The 15,821-nt window shown below is 41.1% G+C and overlaps 1 protein-coding gene across 2 annotated transcripts in view; it reads right to left on the reverse strand.

The window, feature by feature from the left end:
* Positions 1 to 15,821, reverse strand: part of GNPAT (glyceronephosphate O-acyltransferase) — a 34,654-nt gene that overhangs the window by 12,774 nt on the left and 6,059 nt on the right. For both annotated transcript variants that reach the window (XM_061161502.1, XM_061161503.1), the window contains exons 2-6: positions 13,826 to 14,008; positions 6,386 to 6,562; positions 4,338 to 4,467; positions 545 to 672; positions 157 to 232 (exon numbers count right to left, since the gene is read on the reverse strand). In XM_061161502.1, the coding sequence (XP_061017485.1) occupies positions 157 to 232; positions 545 to 672; positions 4,338 to 4,467; positions 6,386 to 6,562; positions 13,826 to 14,008 (694 nt within the window). The remainder of the gene's footprint in view (positions 1 to 156; positions 233 to 544; positions 673 to 4,337; positions 4,468 to 6,385; positions 6,563 to 13,825; positions 14,009 to 15,821) is intronic.

The raw sequence follows: 15,821 nt of genomic DNA on the forward strand, positions 1-15,821 counted from the left end.
ATAGACAGTTGAACTTAAAGAAACAGTTGCACTTATAAGGTAAAGAATATCTTGCAAAAAAAAAAAAGGAAGCGTCATGTTCATTAAGCAGCTGTGACGACACCACACGTGAAGCCTCTGGGTTTGTATTTTTCCTTCAGTCTGTAAGGAACCTACCAAATTTTGGAGTCAATGTCTTGGCAGAGCGGCTTCTTGTCCCTTCGAGGAAAAATTCAACAGGAGCATAACCATTCTTTAAAGAGAAAACACAAACAAACAAAACAAAACACAAAACCCGTTGCCTACTCTCAAAGTAATAAATGCTTCTTTTGATTCCTTTTCCCAAGTTCCCTCCCTAGCCCTCTGAGCAAACACTGCTCACAGTGAAACTTAAACAAGGGAGCCACGCAGAGTAAACAGATTGCTGAGGTTACATACATTCCTCGAGGGGAAAGAAACAGCTACGTGGTCCACTCAGAAGTTAAGAATTTAAATAAGGCCTTACAGCAAATGTCAGTGAAAAGAAAGCACAGCTTGAAAGCACTGGGTAGTTATCTGCATTTACCCGTAACATGGTTTTCACATATTCGGAGAACACGGCCCAGTAGAGTTTATTGCCGCCAAAGGTACGCCGCATGAAGAAAGCCCCTGACATCCGCAGCAGCTCGCCAATCATCTTCATTCCCAGGAAGTCTACCAGAGAAAGGCTGGTTAGTATTTATCCACAGAGTGCAACTTCCTATAAATATCTCAAGTCAAATTCTAAGAGAGGTTTCATGTATGTAAGACACTCCTCATCTTAAGAAACATCTAATGGGATTATGGGAAAGAATGGCCTCGGTGGGCAGGTGCTGGTAGGGGGGTTACCTTGTGCACCCTCCTTCCCATGCACCTCTGCATCTACAACCAGACCAGCTAGAGACAGGGGAGGCAACCGTCACTATGGCATCATGCCAACCTTTTCAGTCAGCACTGCTGCTGACCTCAATGACGTGAGCGAGTACTCAGTTATTTGTGTCCAACTCTTTACCTCAATGATGTGAGCGAGTACTCAGTTATTTGTGTCCAACTCTTTAAGACCCCATGGATTGTAGCTAGCCAGGCTCCTCTGTCCATGGGATTCTCCAGGAAATACTGGAGTGGGATGCCACGCCCTCCTCCAGGGGATCAAACCGGCATCTCCTGTGTTTCCTGCATTGGCAGGCAGATTCTTTACCCACTGAGCCACCTGGGGAGCCTGGCCTTGATGACAGATCAACACATCCTTCATGCTCTGGACAGGTAGGCCGAACTAGCTCACTCTCTCCTTTCCTTTCTACCCATCAGGTAAAAATATTGATATTCCTTTAGAAGCACAGATTAAAAAAGAAAAGTCAAGAATGAAAAGAAAGAGTTCACCATCAGTTTTAAAAAAGTTCTTTTCATTTTTTCCTAATTTTCAAATAACTTTTTCACACGTCTACATAGATGGAAATGCTTTTAAAGTGCTTAGGTTCCTGGCAGTTTTTGTTTTACTGTTAGTGCTCAGTCGTGTCTGACTCTTTGCGACCTCATGGACTGTAGCTCACCAGGCTCCTCCGTCCACAGAATTTTCCAGACAAGAATACTGGAGTGGGTTGCCATTTCCTCCTCCAGGGGATCATCCCAGCCCAGGGATCAAACTCATATCTCTTTAGTCTCCTGCTCTGGCAGGCAGATTCTTGACCACGGTGCCACCTGGGTTTATTAACAAAGGTGTATGATTGAATCCAGATGGCTCAGTGGTAAAGAATCCGCCTGCAATGCAGGAGACCCAGGTTTGATCCCTGGGTCAGGAAGATCCCCTGGAGAAGGAAACGAAACCACTGCTCTGGTATTTTTGTCTGGAGAATCCTAGGGACAGAGAAGCCTGGTGGGCTACAGTCCATGGGGTCGCAAAGAGTCAGACATGACTGAGTACATGCATACTGGTTGAATCCCAGCTTTCTTGGCTACCTATAAGGGAGATAAAAAACAATTTCTTTGCCTTGGCAATCCTACTTCTTGGAATCAATCCTACAGAAATAAAAGCACTAATATGAAGATATATTGAAAAGTTGTTTGTTACAGCAAAACTACTACATTATGATACATATACACTGCTGTACCAATTTTTATGTAGCAATAAAATTTTATGTAGCAATAAAATGTTAGACATGAAGTTACAATCTTACCAGAAAAAGTCATACCACATACAAAGATTAAACCAAAACACATCAAGGACCTAAATATAAAACCTAAGTCTATAGAACTTTTAGAAGAAAATATAGGGGGAAAGCTTTATAACATTGGATTTGACAATGATTTCTTGGATATGAGACCAAAAGCACAGAAAATAAAAGAAACAACAGACAAATTGGACTACAGTTGTCCTTGGGTTGGCAGAAGTCTGTGGGGGACTGGTTCTGGGACTCTCTGTGGGTACCAAACACTTGGATGTTCAAGTCCCTTATATAAAAGGGCAGAGTATTTGCATTTAACCTAGCACACCTTCGTACACTTTAAATCAGCTCCAGATTACTTATAATTCTTAATACAGCTTCTTGTAAATAGTTATAACTATACTGTAAATGCTATGCAAATAGTTTCCAGTGAATGGCCAAGTTCAATTATTGCTTTTTGGAACTTTCTGGGGTTTTTATTCCAAATATTTCTGATCTATGGCCGGTTAAATCCATGAATACAGAACTTGTGAATATACATGGCTGACCGTAAATCAAAATGAAAAACTTCCGCTCATCAAAGGACACAATCAACAGGGTGAAAAGGGATGAAATATTTATAATCACATATCTGATAAGGGGTTAATATCCAGAATATATAAAGAACTCCTACAACTCATCAACAAACAAAATAAACAATTCAAAGGACGTAAATACTCCTCTGAAGAGGATATAGAACTGGCCAACAAGCACATGAAAAGATGCTTAACATAACTAATTACCAGGGAAATACAAATCAAACTCATGATGAGATATCACTTCAAACCCATCAGGAAGACTATTATTAACAAAAACAAAAAAATTTAAAAAACCAGAAAATAATAAGTGTTGGTTGGATGTGGAGAAATTGAACCTGCGTGCACTGTTGGGGTGCAGCCACTACAGAAAACAAAACGGCAGTTCCTCAAAAAATTAAAAATAAAATTACCATCTAACCCAGCAATTCTACTTCTGGCTATATACCTGGAAGAACTGAAAGCAGAGACTCAAACAGGTATTTATCCATCTACACTCACTGCAGCACTATTCACAACAGCCACAAAGCGGAAGCATCCCAAGTGTCCAGGGACAGATGAGTGAATAAACAAAATATGGTATATATAAAACAGTGGGAGGTAGTGAAGGATGAGCAAGCCTGGCGTGCTGTAGTCCACGGGGTTGCAAAGAGTCGGACACGACTTGGCAACTGAAAAAGACGACACTGGAGTATTATTTAGCCTTAAAAAAAAAAAGAAAACTCTAACAGACACTACAATATGGATGAACCTTGAGGACACTACGCTGCGTGAAACAGGCTGGCAACAGAAGGACAAATTCTGTGTAATTCCACTCACAGAAGGTAGTGGAGTAGTCAGATTTGTAGAGATATAAAGCATTAACAGAATAGTGATTGCCAGGGGCTGCAGGGAGAATAGAATGAGAGATTAAGTGTTAAATGAAGACAGAAATTCATTTTTGCAAGATGAAAAGACTTCTGTGGATGGGTTGTAGTACAACAGTGTGAACGTTATGTCACTGAACTGTGCACTGAAAAATGATGAAGATGGCAAATTTTATGTTTTGTGCATTTTACCACAATTGAAAAATAGTAAAAAGAGTTCAGACCTCTTTTTTTTTTAAGATTTAAAATATTTTTTATTTTATGGCCGCACTGCACAGCATGTGGGATCTTAGTTCCCTGACCAGCGACTGAACCCGCATTGCCTGCATTAGAAATGTGAAGTCTTAATCAACAGACCGCCATGCAAGTTCCTTTAGATTAAAAAATTTTTTTTTACTTTTTTAAAAAAGAGGTTAGATCTATTTATTGACCTATAGAGATAACCACTGATGCACTATCAAATAAAAAACAACAACAGTAGGGTAGAATAATCTCCCCTTTCAACCTAAACCAAAAGCCCTGTGTGCACATACGCTTGCTTATGTCTGTTCAGGCCAGTAGAGCACAACACAGAGGACATAATCCAACTATTACACCTGGAACTGGAAGGAAGGAGGGAGAGGCTATTATATTTTCATCATTTTCTTCAACTTCCTTGGAATTGTTAAAATCGTTCCAGTGAATGCTTTAATTTTTACAACCAAAATAAAAAAGGAAAGTAGAAGACCGAAGCGTACCCATTCCTGCTGCTATGACCGGCACAGGTAAGTCATAGTTGTACAAAAGGAAAGACAACATCAGAAAGTCGATGTAGCTCCGATGACTGGGCAGCAGGACAACTGGATGTTCCTGGATGGCTCGCTGTAGCTTTAAAACAAAGATTACACTTGGAACACTTTCTTCCAGCTTTCATTCTTATTAAAACTGTATCTTATTTCAGAAAGGGGAAGAATGTGCTACAGAGGGAACACTAACAATGTTTTTCTGCCTCTCTGACCACATACACAAAACTTATTTCTGAGTTCTAGCTAAATAATCTCACATAATGCAAGAATATTAAAAATGTAAAATTTACAGATCATAATAACAATAACCGTGATGATCACTAACACATATTAGTTGAGCAGCAATTAAGCATTTTACATGCATTGTTTAATATCACACACATATTTGTAAATAAGGCCTAAGCCTTATTCAGCTTACTTGGTTGTGACAGAGTCACGCCACTAATGTTCGCTGGGAGCTGGGAATGAATCTGAAGTCAGTCTGAGTTAAGAAGTCAACAATTAGCTGCTGTACTAGACTGACTGGTGGTTTGTAGGAAAAGAGAGTAACAGATTCTCTCTCAGAGATTGAAAAAAAAAATTACACATTGTTAGGACCAAGAAAATGAATGGTACTTTTCTATTTATACACTAGACTCAGGGAAGAGTGGATGCCTGGTAGTAGGGACAAATGCAACTGAAGTTCCCAATACATTTCTCAGGCTATCAACCTCAAAAATACCCAATGTGTCAACATACTGTCTCTTTTTCTGAAATCTAAGTACACAATCAACTGAGGTAAGGTAGTTTGTAATCAGTTAGGACCTAGCCAGCAACATTCCCTGCCCCCAGCACTGTACCAAACACCCTCCTGCAGAGATCCAGACAGTAAGTCAGCAATTTAGAAATTAGTCACAGGAGGAAAAAGAAGAAATACTTGGAAGCAAAGTAAATGACTGAATGAAAACACAGCATTAAAAGACAGGAAGGCCAATGAAGGTAAGAGTTTCCAAGTTAATTTTAAAAATGTATTAAAAACATAAATGGATAAAATAATCTTCATAGAGAAAGCTCTTATTTTCAGAAAAAAATAAAGTATTAAATGATGGGAGTGATGGAATTAGAAAAATCAGCATTTGGCAATCGTAAGAGTAATAACTGGATTCAAGCAAAAATCATCAATGGGTATAAAAACTAACAGAGGAAAGTATGATGACAAACAGGAACCTGAAGCACTCCCCAAGACGTGTATTAATGACAAGGGAACAGAGTAACTCTACAGTGGAGACACGTGGCAGAGAGCGGTGAGCACCTGACAAATGTGAACAGTACCAGGAACAGGCAAACAGAGGCCACCCGCTCACGGGCTGAGACACTGAGAAGGACATGGCCTTTGCCTGATTGAGAAAAGAGCTCCAACCCAGATCAAGGGGCAGCAGAAAACACCTGGTCCGTTTCCTTCAAAAGCAGTACTATGAAACACAAAGACTACGGAATTGTTCTAGATAAAAAACTCCAAAGAGATATGGAAGCTGACTGTGACCTATGACATAGGGCTTTCCTTGCCTGTTATGTGACAGAGCTGGGACAGCTGGTGAAACATGAATAGGATCTGTATTACCAGTGTGGTGTCAATGTTAATTTGCTTCTTTTGATAATTACACCACAAGAGAATGTCTCTGTTTATAGGAAAAACACGCCAGAAAGGTGTGTGAGTAACAAGAAAATGAAACGGTGTAGAACCTCAGTGAAACACACACAGAAATTCTCTTGCTACTCAGTGAACATCTGACATTAGCTTAGTCTGTCAAGTCCGTATGTAAGTGACTAAGTCGGTTTGTCTGAAGCCTGCAGGTCTGAAGGGAAGAGGGAGAAACATCCAACAGAGAGGCAGAGCTGTTTTATGCTCAGGCTGGACACTGCTTGATAACCAGGAGCTGCTCATCCAAGTGAGACGCCTTTGAGTTGAAGAAACTGTGAGGGGTTGAAGAAGAGATTGTTTTTTAACAAGCAATACTCACTTTCTGAATCCCTTCTTCATTTACACGCACTTTTGAGAAAATCTGTTTAAATATTTTACTCAGGGCAAAGGCAAAAAACCGAATGGCTCCTAGCCGCAGCTTGTGGCTCATTTCATCCAGGATCTCACAGGCTTCCTCTCGGAGGACCTCGACAGGTTGAAGGGATTCCTTGGAAAGCTAAAAGGGAAAGCAGGGATAAATTTCTGGGGGCGAAAAAAAAAAAGTCCAAATTCTTTTTGCTCAAATCAGTAGGACCAGTTCCAAATGGACTAACGTTACATAACTCAGAAATGGCATGTTTTGTTCTTAATTTAAATGGGTATGATTTAAGCTTATATCCAAATTCTCTAAGTTGCTGCTCAAAATCTAGTGTCTGAGAACATATACTTTGAAAGTAGTTACTTTCAGTAGATTATTGTACCTCTTCGTCTAATTGCTTAGTGCTATTACAAGGCAACAACATACAAGGTGAAAATGTAAGATTCTATTGAAATAACCACTCACTGTGTCAGATATGCAGGACACTGGTACAAAAATCTCTGAACTATCAAAGGATAATTAGTGAAATTCATGACCTCACAATGGAATGCTCTTCATTCATATGGCAGGCCACATCTTTCTGTACAGAGAACAAAATGTTGGCTGTGTGCTGGGACTGCCAAGTGCCTGGAGACGAACAAGCCACAGCTTCTGTCCGCAAGGAAGCCTAATCTGTTCCTTTAACCTCCCCCTAAACAAGCACTTTGAAAAAGAGTAAAATCTATGTAATAAATAATATTTGTTCCTACTAAAGGAGAATGTTCTTAAAGACGAGGATGGGATGTTAGAGCCCCAATCTCCCCAGTCACATGCAGTGAAGGAGTTTCACTTTTTGAAAAAACTGAGGTGAATTTAACACACAAATTGCCATATCAAAGGAAATAAGTCAGTGGCATTTAGTACTTTCACAAATGTATAATTATCCACTACTTAGCTTCATATCTCAGGTTTTCTCTAACATTTTAAGATTTTTTTTTTTAATGGGGACCATTTTTAAAGTCTTCATCAATTTGTTACAATATTATTTTGTTTTATGTTCTGGTTTTTGGCTGTGAGGCATGTGGGATCTTAAGTCCTCGACCAGGGATCGTAGCCCCTGCACTGGATGGCAAAGTCTTAAGCACTGGATCGGCAGGAAGTCCCTGTATCTGAGCTTTTGAGGAGCCAGTTCAACAGGCCCAAGACTGTGGGGCCAAGATAAACTGCTTCCTCTTACCTGGTACTCCCTTATTTTACTCAGAGCTTATCCTTCTACTCAGAAAAGTGATGAAGCAAGAAAGGTTTAGTGATATGATCAGAACAAAACCTGCACTGAATATAAACAGACCGAAGATGGAATGAACAGGTGGTGGGAAAGTGAAGACAGTGGCCATAGAGTGAATAACTGAAAAGTCTGAATGAGGAGAATAGGGAGGGCAACAGTTACAGCAAAAATGTTTCCAATCTTGGAAAAGCCTTAGATCTGTTTTTTTGTCTTTATATCATCATTCTATTTTAAAAACTATGATAAAATATAATAACATGAAATTTACCATTTTAACTATTTTTAAGTGTAAAGTTTGGTGGCCTTGTATCTGTTGTCAGATTAAGGGAAGAATCAACAGAGAAAGAAAGGCTGAAGACAGAGACAGGGAGAGGATGTCTGCTAGCAGTCTCAGAAGAGATTAACGTGCACTCGCCTTGCTCTGGAGAACAGAGCCCTTGTCGCTGAGCCCAGACTGAAGCACACAGGAAGCAGGTGCAGATATAGACATACCTGAACATAAGGAACAGGAATCTGAGGAAAATAATTTCTAGTATTTGTCATTATTCCAAAGTAAAAATATGATTGTTTGCTAATGGCAAGAAGGGTAGAGTCTAATAAGAGCTTAAGGTTTGGCACATTTAGGGGACGGAAAGGGACTGATGTAGAGGGGATCTCAAGTCTGGAGATAACTGATGTGCACAACTCTTGTCCATTCTCCCAGGAGCAGCCAGGGACCTGGGGACATGAACAGAGCGCTACACTGACACAGATCCCGGGCCGTCTGGACGGCAGACTGCGGTACATGAGAATTACAGTTACTGGTGACATAATTCAGCCAGTAATCCTAGCAAAGGCTAGTTAGGAAGAATTAGAAAGGCAGAATGAGAAAAAGAGAAAAAAGGAGGGCTCAAGGATTTGGTGGCAATGGATTTCAGGAAATGAGCCTAGGAAAAGGAGGACACTTGGAAAACTATCAAGATAGTTCAGGCCAGAGACAAAAGAGCCCCAAATAAAGGCAATAATGGGTGCTGAAGACAAGGGTAACAGCAGTGTGACGCTCAGTTTTAGGCAAAAGAATGAGTAGTAGGGACAGTGTAGGAGTTAACAAGGCAGATATACTGATTCTGAGGTACTTCTGAGACACAAATTATATATCCAGCGGGGAACAGGGATGTTGGAGATAAAATTCTGAATGTCAATAATCTAGCCAAGGGTAGAGATATCGTTTGGATATCATCGGACTATAGATGAAAACTGAAATGATGAGAATGGATAAAATCGATCAGGGAGACTGTAGAGAGGAAGAGAAAGAGGCTGCTGAGATTAAATCCTGAGAAACACTGGCAGATGTAAAAACATATAGAAGAGGTTAACAAGGAAGATGTAAGAAGAGACCATCTGTGTGATGTCCCAGGTGTCAGGGTAAGAGCGCCTGAAGAAGAGTGACCCACAATACTGACACGGTAATAGCTGACAGAGCGCAGACTGAACGGGCCCCTGGGATCGGGGTACTTGGAGACCCATAGTAATGTTCACTGGATGGGTTTCAGCAAGTGACCTTCTGAAACTGGGGTGTGAAGAGGGCATCTGCTCCCATCACTTCATGGGAAATAGATAGGGAACAGTGGAAGCAGTGTCAGACTTTATTTTTTGGGGCTCCGAAATCACTGCAGATGGTGACTGCAGCCATGAAATTAAAAGACGCTTGCTCCTTGGAAGGAAAGTTATGACCAACCCAGACAGCATATTAAAAAGCAGAGATGTTACTTTGCCAACAAAGGTCCATCTAGTCAAAGCTATGGTTTTTCCGGTGGTCATGTATGGATGTGAGAGCTGGACTATAAAGAAAGTGGAGCGCCGAAAAATTGATGCTTTTGAACTGTGGTGCTGGAGGAGACTCTTGAGAGTCCCTTGGACTGCAATGAGATCCAACCAGTCCATCCTCAAGGAAATCAGTCCTGAATATTCATTGGAAGGACTGATGCTGAAGCTGAAACTCCAATACTTTGGCCATCTGACGCAAAGAACTGACTCACTGGAAAAGACCCTGATGCTGGGAAAAATTGAAGGCAGGAAGAGAAGGGGATGACAGAGTATGAGATGGTTGGATGGCATCACTGACTCAATGAACATGAGTTTGAGTAAGCTCTGGGAATTGGTGATGGACAGGGAGGCCTGGCGTGCTGCAGTCCATGGGGTTGCAAAGAGTCAGACATGACTGAGTGACTGAACTGAACTGAAGAGGGCAGCCTATACTTCTAAGAGTCAGGATAAGAAGGAAAGGAGAACTGGAGATTTAAAAGAAAGAATACATGGCCAGGAGGGGGCCTTCCTCCAGATAGGTAACGTACATGCCAGTTTGAGCCAGCAAAGAACGCTGGGGAGTACGAAAGACAAGACCCCCTGGAGACAGGAAGGATGTGAATAGATGAATAACACAAGTTAACAGGCTTGTCTGTTCAGGAGGAATGACTTCCTCGAGGCACTGGAGGAAACCAGAGAAGCAGAGAGTGACTTGATCTCTTATTCTGTGCAGCTGGGCTTCTCATGTGCCCAACAGACATGCCGTCCCTATAGAGCCCTCTTCCTGGAAACCTAAAGACGCCACTCTTCCCACTGCTTGTGCCCAGTGTTGTCCCTCTTCAGTTCATTCTCCATCGCACAAACCTGAGCGGTCTCCTAAATGCAGACGTGATCACATCCTGCTACCACACCCTGTGAGACAAAGGGAGCCCGAGGCGGAGAAGGGGCAGCAGACAAGGAAAGAAAACAGACAAGTGCTATTTTCAGGAGAGCACATCAGCAGCTCTCAGTGACTGCCAGTGTATGAGAGCAAAGTCAGAAGTGGAAGACAGCATCCAGATTTTTGGTTTGAGCAACCAACACATGGTGGGGAGCATTCTTGGAGACAGGGTAATCTGGGGTGGGGGATGGGGTGGGAGAATATCCATGGCACGAGGGTAAGGTGAATCAAAGACTTTGATTTATACATCTTGAATATGAGGTGCTTTGGGAACTTCCAAGTGGATATCCAGTAAACTACAAAAATATACATATGAAACTCCAAAAAGATCTGGGCTGAAACAATAGATACTAATTATCTATATTATTTATAATATACTATTTTTATATAGTAATCTTATAATCAAGATTATAATATCAATAACCTCAGATACACAGATGACACTACCCTTATGGCAGAAAGCAAAGAAAAACTAAAGAGCCTCTTGATGAAAGTGAAAGAGGAGAGTGAAAAAGTCGGCTTAAAACTCAACATTCAGAAAACTAAGATCATGGCATCTGGTCCCATCACGTCACGGCAAATAGATGGGGAAACAACGGAAACAGTGACAGACTTTATTTTTTGGCGTTCCAAAACCAGTGTAGATGGTGACTGTAGCCATGAAATTAAAAGATGCTTGCTCCTTGGAAGAAAAGCCATGACCAACTTAGACAGCATATTAAAAAACACAGACATTACTTTACTGACAAAAGTCTGTCTAGTCAAAGCTATGGTTTTTCCAGTGGTCATGTATGGATGTGACAGTTGGACTATACAGAAAGCTGAGTGCCAAAGAATTGATGCTTTTGAACTGTGGTGTTGGAGAAGACTCTTGAGAGTCCCTTGGACTGCAAGGAGTTCCAACCATTCAATCCTAAAGGAGATCAGTCCTGAATATTCATTGAAAGGACTAATGCTGAAGTTGAAACTCCAAATACTTTGGCCATCTGATGCGAAGAACCGACTCATTGGAAAAGACCCTGATGCTGGGAAAGATTGAAGGTGGGAGGAGAAGGGGACGACAGAGGATGAGATGGTTGGATGGCATCACTGACGCGACAGACTAGAGTTTGAGTAAACTCCGGGAGTTGGTGATAGACTGGGAGGCCTGGCGTGCTGCAGTCCATGCGGTCGCAAAGAGTTGGACACGGCTGAGCGACTAAACTGAACTGAACTGAATATTATAATATGGAGACAGTATAAGGAAGGTACTTAAAATTCTGGCAACAAATGAAACTGCCCAGTGAGTGAGTACAATAAGAAGGGGCGAGAACAAAATCTTGAGGAACAGTGGCATTTAAAGGGACGGACAAAAGAAAAGAAGCCTGTAAAGATAACTGAAGAATAAAAACACAGATGTGGTGGGTTCAGTGGAAGACTATGGTGTCATGGAAAGAAAGGACAAAGCATGCACCAAAAGTTAGCCAGGATTTGAACTAGGTTGATTTTAGTCACAAGGAAGGAAGTCATTCACAGCCTTGGGAAGAACTACCACAAGGGGTTGGAAGCCAGTATATGAAGGGTGAGAAAGTAGGGCAAGAGGCCTAGAAACCAGCCAACTTCTTCAAAGGGCAGAGAAGTGGGAAAGGAAGGGAGGGGTACTAAACAGAGAAGGAACATGGTCAAAGGGGGTCTATTTAAGCTGGAAGAGCAGTGAGCATATTAAATGCTGATGGTAAAGAGCTGATAAAGAGGAAGAAGCTGAGACATCTGACTGGACAGGCAAGAGAGCCAAGTCCCTGAGGATGAGGAGCAGAAGGGAGGAGGGATCCAGAGCAAAGGAGTAGGGTAGGGATTAAACTCAAACAGAAGGGGCTCCATTTAAGAAAATGATGTATATTAGGTGCAGGTAAATTAGAAGCCTGATCACAGCAAGTTCAAAGAGTTCCCACATAATGGCTTAAATTTTCTTTGTGAAGTAGGAGGAAAAGTCATCTGTCAAGAGGACGTGGAGGTAGATTTGGAAGTTCAAGAAGAATGGGGCAATTAAAAAGTGCCATTTAGGAGAAAGGAAGGAGACGAAGAGAAGAGAAGAATGCGTGGGTCCTAACCTAGGTCAATTAAGTCAGAATCCCTATGGATGGGACCAAAGTATTTTTTTATCCATTAATTCAAGAAGTATTTATTGAACATGCACTATGTGCTAGGTACCAGGAATATAGCAATTTAAAAGAGATAGAGAGACAAAAAAATTCTTGTTTTCACAGAGTTTACATACTTGTGGAAAATTGTGGTTACCTTCTGCCAAAGTTCTCTAGGTGATTCTAACAAAGAGTCAGTATTGAGAACAACTGTCTTTATCTTCTAACAGATGAGGAAACTTGACTTCACTTACGTGAAGTGAGAGAAGATTAATAATTTCCCCAAGACAGATCATGCTAGATGAAAACAAAATGATTAACAGCATAGGTCATAAGTCTAAATCAGAGGAAAACAGACAGCAAATAATAAAGATAATAAAGAGTTTTCCTGGGAGATCAGTGGTTAGGACTGTGGTTTCACCGCCATAGGCCCAGGTTCAATCCCCTGGTCAGATTTTGCAAGCCATGTGGTGCAGCCAAAAAAAAAAAGAAAAATTAAGAATGTTGCAAGGCCATAAACCTGACTCACCGCGACTTAAATGTCAAAGAAGCAGGATCTCTCCATGAATATGAAGGTGCAGAAGCACACTACCACATGAAGGGCCACCACCGTGACGCTCCATCATGCCACCCTAGGACTTGGACCTGGACATCTCAAGTGACGTGTCCAGAGCACAGAGCACAGCTTCTCTCTGCAGCCCTCTTCTCATCCCTCTTCTGAGCCCCTAACTCAGTGAATGGCTCCATCGGCCCAAATGTGAGATGTAGGCAGAGGGCCTTTTCAAGGCTCCCTGAATAATTTTGATGTGCCACGAGGTTTGAAAACCACAGGAAAAAGTTATTTGTTCTGCTAGGGACACTCTTCTTCACCTATTGCACATGGAAAGTCCCTACACATCTTTCCAGCTCCATTTAGAAAATCACTTCTCTTACTCCCTGCACAAAATTAATCACCCTTATAATTAATTAATGTCCTTGCACACTGGCCTCCCACTAGCATGTCTTGTGTACGTGTTTCATTGTAACTGACTGTACACCTGTCATCATTTCCTATTAGACTAAACACTCAAGAGGTCAAGAACTCTGCTCAACTAGCTCACTATTAGACACAATGTCTAGCAAAGAGGCTAACATGCATTATAGGTAAAATAAACATTGGATGAATGTGCTAAATACAGTGAAATCTAAAAAGATACATTAAAAATAGCAAAATAAATTCATAGAATCAAGAAGAAAAAGAAACTTGTACACAATGAATGAATCTGGCTATGGCTGAAGATGGAATCACTTACCTGTTTAATGACATAATGAATCTCTTCAGAATTGAGAACACTACATTTAATATCACTTGGCTTACAAGGAGTAATTCCCTTATAGACAGGAGGTGTGTAGCATTTCATTGCAAACTTCAAGTCACTGACATGCCTCCTCTCCTCTAAAATATCTTCAAACTCATCCCACTTTTTGAGCTCTTTCTGTGGACAAGACAAAGGAAAGAAAGTCATGAACATGCTGTAAAATAAAGTAAGACAGGTTAGGAACTACATTGGTAAGGTTTCATCTCTGTCAAAATTTTTATTCTGACATAGAGTAAGGACAGAATGCCCTGGAGAAGGAAACGGTAACCCACTCCAGCATTCTTGCCTGGGAAATCCCATGGACAGAGGAGCCTGGCTGCAGTTCGTGGAGTCGAAAGAGTCGGACACAATTTAGTGACTAAACCACCACCACCATATGTGTCTGAGAAAATTCCATACATGAAGTGAGTGGGTCTAAATAAATTTTTGCCTAAAAAATAAAAGCAAAAAAAAAAAAAGAACAGGGTGTTCCAATGTTAGATTTTCACATAGTAAGAAAAAAAAATGTAGTTATCATTAGGCTCAATGAATTGATATTAAATTGTAATATTTTATTTTTGATTGCTCTCTTTATAAAGCCAGTGTCCCTGTGGGAAAGTTAACAAATACAGTAAAAGTGGGCACTAAGCTCTAGAGCAAATCTGATCAACTTCACAGGTTTCATCCATCACACTTGTTGTGTCTGCCTCTTTTACTTGTTTTAAAATTTTTTTCGTTTTAAATTCATTCAGCTGTGCCAGGCTTTACTTGTAGCATGTGAACTCTTAGTTGCGGCATGTGGGATCCAGTTTCCTGACCAGGAATTGAACTCAGGCCTGCCTGCATTGGGAACACTGAGTCCCACCACTGGAGCAATGCGGAAGTCCCCACTCCATGACCTTTTAAAACAAAATTCTGGCCAAATTCTGGTTTAACATATGACTTCCCCCTCAGCTCCTTCAGAATAAGACCTAAGCCACTCCTGGTGTCATACAAGAACCTCTGAGACCTGGCTTTTCCTTCTCACCACACTCATAGTCCACTTAACAGTGCGTGATTCGATTTCCCCAACACAGTCCATTGCTGACATGCCTCTGGGCCTCTGCACATGTCCATCGGCCTGGAGTGCCCTTCTGTTCCTATCATCCTTGCTCAGGTATCACTCTTCTGTGAAAACTCCTCGAATTCCCGATGGAATCACTCTGCCTTCCTCATTAGGGCTTCTTTCTACATATAACTATTATGGTATGTATCCCATGACGTGATCATTTGCACATCTGCCTCCCTACTAAAATGCAATTACCTTGAGGGCATCTTTGTATTTTGCATCTGTGTATTTCCAACATCTAGCTCTGCTTGGAATATATATATTCTGAATGACTAAATGTTAAGGTAATTTAAAAAAAAAATCCAGATTTTTAAACAACACAAATATAAACAGAAACAAAAAAGCATTGATGGGGAGCTTAAGTATGAAAGGGTAGTATGAAATATGCAAACATGAACATTTTTATGTTCATATATAAATAAAGAAAATATATGAGGGGAAAATATTGTAACTGTTGGAATTCTGGTATAAAACTGCAGTCACTGTAACATATCACAGACTCCTGCTGAAGAACCTCACATTAATCTCACATTTCTCTAAGTAACAGTATAAGTTATATAGGCTCAGACTGGGTAGAATGCCACAAATTATCATTATAAATGATATAATTTTAGGGACAGAAAGATCTTAAGAGACTTCCCATTTAGTGGTCCTAGGTGTGGGAAGAGAAAAGGACCAGAATCAGTTGGGGAGGTGTGTATAGGGTTGGGGGGGCGCAGAGAGAGAGAGAGAGAGAGAGAGAGAGAGAGAGAGAGAGGAAGGGGGAGCGGGGAGAAAGGGAGTCCTCAGAACAAGAACTCGCCAGGCAGAGCAGCAGGAATGCATACTCTCCAAACTTGCAAG

The sequence above is a fragment of the Dama dama genome, chromosome 15, assembly GCF_033118175.1.
Source record: "Dama dama isolate Ldn47 chromosome 15, ASM3311817v1, whole genome shotgun sequence".
In the NCBI taxonomy this organism is placed as follows: Eukaryota; Metazoa; Chordata; class Mammalia; order Artiodactyla; family Cervidae; genus Dama; species Dama dama.